Source organism: Haliaeetus leucocephalus, unplaced genomic scaffold, assembly GCF_000737465.1.
Source record: "Haliaeetus leucocephalus isolate CR32 unplaced genomic scaffold, Haliaeetus_leucocephalus-4.0 Scaffold402, whole genome shotgun sequence".
In the NCBI taxonomy this organism is placed as follows: Eukaryota; Metazoa; Chordata; class Aves; order Accipitriformes; family Accipitridae; genus Haliaeetus; species Haliaeetus leucocephalus.
This window is the reverse complement of record NW_010972838.1, coordinates 11,212-18,312: the sequence shown is the minus strand read 5'-3', so window position 1 is coordinate 18,312 and position 7,101 is coordinate 11,212. Positions and strand designations below refer to the sequence as shown.

At 62.6% G+C, this 7,101-nt stretch overlaps 1 protein-coding gene across 1 annotated transcript in view; it reads left to right on the top strand.

Annotated features, from left to right (window-relative positions):
- Window positions 1-7,101, top strand: part of KDM5C (lysine (K)-specific demethylase 5C) — a gene marked incomplete at its 3' end in the record, with an annotated part of 11,831 nt that overhangs the window by 3,114 nt on the left and 1,616 nt on the right. Inside the window, exons 6-23 of the mRNA XM_010573978.1 lie at window positions 5-128; window positions 213-397; window positions 481-639; window positions 1,037-1,156; window positions 1,234-1,392; window positions 1,470-1,651; window positions 2,138-2,300; window positions 2,380-2,499; window positions 2,755-2,949; window positions 3,038-3,219; window positions 3,825-3,949; window positions 4,036-4,183; window positions 4,762-4,858; window positions 4,945-5,303; window positions 5,562-5,700; window positions 5,799-5,978; window positions 6,058-6,192; window positions 6,287-6,811. Of these exons, the coding sequence (XP_010572280.1) occupies window positions 5-128; window positions 213-397; window positions 481-639; window positions 1,037-1,156; window positions 1,234-1,392; window positions 1,470-1,651; window positions 2,138-2,300; window positions 2,380-2,499; window positions 2,755-2,949; window positions 3,038-3,219; window positions 3,825-3,949; window positions 4,036-4,183; window positions 4,762-4,858; window positions 4,945-5,303; window positions 5,562-5,700; window positions 5,799-5,978; window positions 6,058-6,192; window positions 6,287-6,811 (3,297 nt within the window). The remainder of the gene's footprint in view (window positions 1-4; window positions 129-212; window positions 398-480; window positions 640-1,036; window positions 1,157-1,233; window positions 1,393-1,469; window positions 1,652-2,137; window positions 2,301-2,379; window positions 2,500-2,754; window positions 2,950-3,037; window positions 3,220-3,824; window positions 3,950-4,035; window positions 4,184-4,761; window positions 4,859-4,944; window positions 5,304-5,561; window positions 5,701-5,798; window positions 5,979-6,057; window positions 6,193-6,286; window positions 6,812-7,101) is intronic.

The following is a 7,101-nucleotide window of genomic DNA, read 5'->3' as shown; positions in this document are numbered from 1 at the left end:
GCAGCCGGAGCCAACGGAGGAGGACATTGAGAAAAACCCGGAGCTGAAAAAGCTGCAGATCTATGGGGCTGGCCCCAAAATGTTGGGGTTGGGGCTGGTGGCCAAAGACAAGACCCTACGTAAGAAAGGTATGGGGGGAACCCCTCTGGGGTGACTTGGGGGGCACAGGGGAGTAGCTGTGACATCCGCCCTCCTAATTCTTTGCTCCCCAGATAAAGATGGTCCCGAGTGTCCCCCCACCGTGGTGGTGAAGGAGGAACCAGTGGGACCCGAGGCCAAGGTGGAGCCAGCGTCCCCCCGTGCTTACCTGGAGGGGAAGGAGGAGCTGCGGCACAGCCCCGAGCCCTGCACCAAAATGACCATGCGTCTGCGCCGCAGCCACAGCAACAGCCAGTTCGTAAGTACCCCGTGCCATGGGGCTGGGGAGGACACAACGCTGTGGGGCAGAGCCTCACCCCAACCCCTTCTGCTTCTCTCCAGGTCGATTCTTACATCTGTCGGATCTGCTCGCGAGGGGACGAGGATGACAAGCTGCTGCTCTGCGACGGCTGCGACGACAACTACCACATTTTCTGCCTCCTCCCGCCCCTGCCCGAAATCCCCAAAGGCATCTGGCGCTGCCCCAAATGCGTCATGGCGGTGAGGATGTTGGGAGGGACGTGGGGACCCCTCCCCAAACACCCACGTCGTGCCCTGCACACCCCCATCTTGCGTCGTGTCCTGGCTGTGGGGCTGGGGACCCTCTGTGTCGTGTCTCATCTTAGCTGTGGAGCCGGGGACCCCCAACTCGTGGCCTGTCCTATCTGAGCGGCTGGGACCCCCCTGAATTGCATCCAGTCCTGTCTGTGGGGCTGGGGACCCCTGTCTGTGGGGTTAGGGACCCCCGACTCAATATCTTATCCGATCTGTGGGGCTGGGGACCCGCACACCAACCCTGTGCCTCACATCTCATCCCATCTATGTTGTTAGGGACCCCCACGTCATGTCTGTGGGGCTGGGGACCCCCACCCTGACCCCCCCCATCCCTCTTCTTCAGGAGTGCAAGCGACCGCCGGAGGCTTTTGGTTTCGAGCAGGCGACGCGGGAATACACCCTGCAGAGCTTCGGGGAGATGGCCGACTCCTTCAAAGCCGACTACTTCAACATGCCCGTCCATGTGAGTATCCTTGGGACCCTGCTGGGACCCCCGCGAGCCCCTCCAAGTCCCTAACATCCCTCCCACTTTCTCCCCAGATGGTCCCCACAGAGCTGGTAGAGAAAGAATTTTGGCGGCTGGTGAACAGCATCGAGGAGGACGTGACGGTGGAGTATGGCGCCGACATCCACTCCAAGGAATTCGGCAGCGGTTTCCCCATCAGCGACGGCAAAAGGAAGCTCTCGCCGGAGGAGGAGGTGAGGGAGACCCCAACCCCACGGGGGTGTCACCGTCACCCGTGGTGGGGGTGACATTGTCTTTACGTCCCCCGAAGGAGTACGCCGGCAGCGGTTGGAACCTGAACGTGATGCCGGTGTTGAAGCAGTCGGTGCTGTGCCATATCAACGCTGATATTTCGGGAATGAAGGTGCCCTGGCTCTACGTGGGGATGGTCTTCTCCGCCTTCTGCTGGCACATCGAGGACCACTGGAGCTACTCCATCAACTACCTCCACTGGTGGGCGGCTTTGGGGGGGGTGTTTGGGTGGTGAGGGGTGATGATGGGAGGTGGAAGGAGAGGTTTTGGGGTGCCCCTGACCTTGCCCCCCTGTGCAGGGGCAGGCAGACAATGTGGTATGGGGCAGGAGGGTTTTTTTTGGGGTGTCACAACTTCCTTGGGGCAAGGAGATGTGGTTTGGGGCAGGTGGAGGTTTTTTGGGGTGCCCTGACTTTATCTCCAACCCAGGGGCAAGCTGAAGATGGGGTATGGGGCTAGAGAAGGTTTTTGGAATGCCACAACCCCCCAGGGTCAAGCCCAAGATGGGTTATGGGGTGAGAGAAGGTTTTTTGCGGTGCCCTGACCTCATCCCCCACCTGGGGCAAGCTGAAGCTGCAGTATGGAGTGAGAAGAGGTTTTTGGGGTGCTGCGAGCCCAAGATGTGGTATGGGGGGGAGGAGGTTTTTTGGGGTGCCCCTGACCCCGTACCGCCCCCCCCCCCCCCAGGGGTGAGCCCAAGACGTGGTACGGGGTCCCCTCCTTCGCGGCTGAGCACCTGGAAGAGGTGATGAAGAAGCTGACGCCGGAGCTCTTCGAGAGCCAGCCCGACCTGCTCCACCAACTCGTCACCCTCATGAACCCCAACACTCTCATGGCCCATGGTGTGCCTGTGAGTATCGGGATCCCCTCAGAGCCCTCCAAAACTCCTTATCTCCCCCCCCTTACCCCGAATTTTGTCTCTCTTTTAGGTCGTAAGGACCAACCAGTGCGCCGGCGAATTTGTCATCACCTTCCCCCGGGCATACCACAGCGGTTTCAACCAGGGTTACAACTTTGCTGAGGCCGTGAACTTCTGTACCGCTGACTGGGTGAGCCCCTCTGCCCCCAAAAACCTGGGGGTGAACCCAAAATTCCAGGACAAACCCCAAAATCTGGGGTGAGAACCCTAAATTTGGTCTGGGTGCTCCTCGGGGAGGATGCTTGGGGAGCTCGGAGTGTTGAGCTGGAATTTTGGGGGATCCAGCACCATGATTCGAGCCGGGGATGCCCGGCTCCATTGGGGAATGCGTTTTGGGGTTCCCCCAAATTTGGGGGTCCCCCATAACACCCGGTATCACCCGCAGCTGCCCGCTGGCAGGCAGTGCATCGAGCACTACCGACGTTTGCGACGTTACTGCGTCTTCTCCCACGAGGAACTCATCTGCAAGATGGCAGCTTGCCCCGAAAAGCTGGACCTCAACTTGGCGGCCGCCGTTCACAAAGAGATGTTCGTGCTGGTGCAGGAGGAGCGTAAACTCCGCAAAGCGCTGCTGGAAAAGGTGGGGGAACATTGGTGGAACCCCGCAAAAATTTGGGGGGGCTATATGGGGGCCAATGATCATGTTTTATGGCTTCTCCCTGCCCCAGGGTATCACGGAGGCGGAGCGGGAGGCTTTCGAGCTGCTGCCGGACGACGAGCGGCAGTGCGATAAATGCAAGACGACATGTTTCCTCTCGGCGCTGGCTTGTTACGACTGTCCCCAGTGCCTCGTCTGCCTCTACCACATGGACGATCTCTGCAAGTGCCCCCGCAGCAAGCAGTACCTCAGGTGTGCGGGGGATGTCCCCCATGATTTGGGGGGGATGTGGGCACGGTCTTGGGGTGCTGTGGGACTCGGTGGCTCTGCAAGAGGGGATGTGGGTAGGGTTTGGGGGTGCTGGTCGTCTTGGTTTACTCCTGGGGGGGATGTGCGTACAGTTTGGGGGTGACATGGGTATGGTTTGGGGGTGCTGGTGGTCTTGGTTTATGCTGAAGGGGTGTGGGTAAAGTTTGGGGGGGCTGTGGACCTTGATGTGCCCCTGGGGGGAATGTAGGTGTTGTTTAGGGGTGCTGGGGGTCTTGGTGTACCCCTGGGGGGACGTGGGGATGGTTTGGGGGTGTTGCAGGCCTCAGTATCCCTCTCGGGGGGTTACAAGGGCATGGCCTGGGGATTCGATTGCCCCCCCCACCTCGTGCTGGTGGAGGGGGGGACATGGAGGCCCCCAGCAGCCCCACTGTGCCCTGTGGGGAGGACGTGGGCACAGTTTGGGGGTCCTATTTGCCTCTACCGTACCCTTGGGGTAGGCCACGGGCACAACCAGGGGCTCCCAATGACCTCCTAATGCCCGTAGGGTGGTGATGATCGCCCCAAAACTCTTGCTGACTGCCCCCCAGGTACCGCTACACGCTGGACGAGCTGCCAGCCATGCTGCACAAGCTGAAGGTGCGAGCCGAGTCCTTCGACACCTGGGCCAACAAAGTCCGCATTGCCCTGGAGGTGGAAGACGGCCGCAAGCGGAGTGAGTTGGGGGGCCGGGAGGATTGGGGGGGGGCTCAGGGAGGTTTTGGGGCGCAGCTCTGACCCTCCCCGGCTGTTCCCGGCCAGCGCTGGAGGAGCTGCGGGCGTTGGAGTCAGAAGCACGGGAGCGCAAGTTCCCTGAGAACGAGCTGCTGCATCGGCTCAAGGGCTGCCTGAGTCAGGCCGAACGTTGCGTCTCCGAGGCCCTGGGGCTCATCAGCTCCCAGGAGACGGGGTGAGTGTCCCCCGTGTCCCCCCACAGTGTCCCCAGCCTTCCCTCTGTGTCCCTGGCAGCTCCATGTCACCGTACTGGTTCTTCTTCCTCTTCCCCGTGTCCCTGTTCCGTTGTCTTGGTCTACTGCCAGTTCCGTGTCCCTCTTCTGCTTCCCCATGTCCCCATCCCGTGCCCCGTGTCTCTGTCCTGTCCTCGTAGACCCCAGCCACCCCTGTCCCATCCTGTTCCCATGCCCCCCAGCCACCCTCGTGTCCCTGTCCCATCCCGCATGGACCCCATCCTGTCCCCTTTGTATTCCAGCCACCCCAGTGTCCCCCATCCTGTCCCCTGTGGACCCCAGCCACTCCCATGTCCCTGTCCCTTCCCCTGTGGGTCCCATCCTGTCCCCCATGTCCCTATCCCATCCCCCACAGTTTAGCCACACCTGTGTCCCCCTCCCATCCCCTGTGGACCCCATTGACCCCCATGTCCCTGTCCCAGTCCTCCTCTGTCCCCCTGGGTCCCAGCCACCCCCATGTCCCCAACCCTGTCCCCATGGTCACCCTGGGAGTGACATACCCCCCGCCCTGGGACTGCAGGGTACCAGCGCCCTCGCTGACTGTGGAGGAGCTCCGTGCCTTCCTGGAGCAGATGAACCAGCTGCCCTGCGTCATGCACCAGATCGGGGAGGTCCAGGTGAGCTGGGGGGGGCCCTTCTGTATCCCCCCACCTCTTTCGTGAGGGGGACAGGGTGTTACTGATGCTGTCCTTGCCACCTCCAGGCCTTGCTGGAGCGTGTGGAGGCTTTCCAAGCAGAAGCACGGGCAGCGCTGGAGTCGGCCCCCCCGGGGCCGGCGGTTCTGCGGGGACTGCTGGAACGAGGGGCCCGGTTGGGTGTGGAGGTGCCGGAGAGCCGTCGGTTGGAACGGCAGTTGGCCCAGGCCGCTTGGTTAGAGGAGGTGACGGCCACCCTGCGGTCCCCTCGCGCTCGTGTCCCCCTCCCCGTCATGAGGGGTCTCATCCGGGCCGGTCGTACCGTCGCTCCCAGCCCGGCCGTCGATGTGGCCATGGCAGAGCTGCAGGAGTTGCTCACAATTGCTCAGCGTTGGGAGGAGAAAGCTCAGATGTGCCTGGAGGCCAGGTCAGGATGCGTCCCCATGGGGAAAAGGGGCTGTGGGTTGCTCGTTGTATCTCTAGGTGGGGATAAAGGGGCTTGGGGCTGCCCCCGTGAGGAGGTGGGATAAAGGGGGTTGGGGTTTGGCTGCCTCTGTTCCCCAGGGGAGCCAGGCTGGGGCCAGACCCTTGTGGGGACCAGACCTGGGTTTGTGGGGGTCTCTGGGATCTCAGGGGTGGGGGAGTCGAGCGGTTGGACGCCTGGATTCTCACCCCCTTCCTGCAGGCAGAAACACCCCCCGGCCACGTTGGCTGCCATCATCAAAGAAGCAGAAAACATCCCGGCTCTCCTGCCCAACATCCAAGCGCTGAAAGAAGCCCTGGCCAAGGCCCGTGCCTGGATCGCCGACGTGGAGGAGATCCAGGTTGGCTCTGGGGACGCCCTTTTTGCCCTGGGCTGGGGTGGGGGGGCTCTTAAACCCCCCCACTTCACCTCTGTCCCTTCTTCCCCCCTCCACCCCAGAACGGTGACCACTACCCCTGCCTGGATGACCTGGAGGGGCTGGTGGCGGTGGGCCGGGATCTACCGGTGCGGCTAGAGGAGCTGCGGCAGCTGGAGGTGCAGGTTGGCACAGCTCATTCCTGGCGGGATAAAGCTTCCCGTACCTTCCTGAAGAAAAATTCCTGCTACACCTTGTTGGAGGTGGGTGACAAGGACCTTGGCGGGGGGAAGGACGACGGGTCCTGGGGACCATGCTGTGACCCCCTTTACATCTCTGTAGGTGCTGTGTCCCTGTGCTGACGCCGGCTCCGATAGCAGCAAGCGGCTCAAGTGGCGGCAGGAGCCGGGGCTTTACAAACTGGATGCCGAGAGCTTGGGGCTCTCGGCGCAGGATCTCCGTGACCCCGGTGCTGTGGTGAGCAGAGTTTTTGCTGGGGGGCAGGGGAGCAAAGCTGTGGGGCAGCACCCTGCATCCCCCCACCGCTCACGTCTCTCTTCGCCCCCCCCAGATCGTGGCGTTTAAAGAAGGAGAGCAGAAAGAAAAAGAGGGGATGCTCCGGCTACGCCACGCCAACGCTCAAAAAGCTGCGCCACCCCTCCCGGGTCCCGGACCACCCTCCTGCGTCTGCGGGCAACCGGCGAGCCCCGGCATGCTGCAGTGCCAGCTCTGCCGGGACTGGTTTCATGGTGCTTGCGTAGCCTGGCCCCGCTTAGGCTCTCAAAAGCCCTCTCCGGCTTGGTGGGAGTGGGACGCCAAATTTCTCTGCCCTCTTTGCCAACGATCGCGGCGTCCCCGGTTGGAAACCATCTTGGCGTTGCTGGTGGCTCTGCAGAAGCTGCCGGTGCGGTTGCCGGAGGGCGAAGCCTTGCAGTGTTTGACCGAACGAGCCATCACTTGGCAGGATCGTGCCCGTCAGCTCCTTGCTTCTCCCGACGTAGCCGGGCCTTTGGAGCGGTTGGCGGCTCTGCGGCATCGCCTGCACGGGGATGGGGCCGGCGCCTTGCGGGAGGCCAGCCGCAACGAGCAGACCAAGGTTGAGGAGGGGTGGGGAGGGGGTGCAATGGCGGCTGGAGGGTTTGGGGGGCTGGATGTGGGGCTGGAGGGGAAGGTTTTGGGGTTGTGGGGTGGGTATTGGGGCTGGAGGGGGGTGTGGGGCTGGCTCGGGTGGGTATTGGGGCTGGAGGGAAGGTATTTTGGGGGTTGGGGGGCCAGGTACTGGGGCTGGAAGAGATTTAGGGCAGCGCTATGGGGTGGGTATTGGGGCTGAGGGAGGTGTGGGGCAGATTTTGGGGCTGGGGGAGGCTGGGGCCCGCCCCCCCCCCC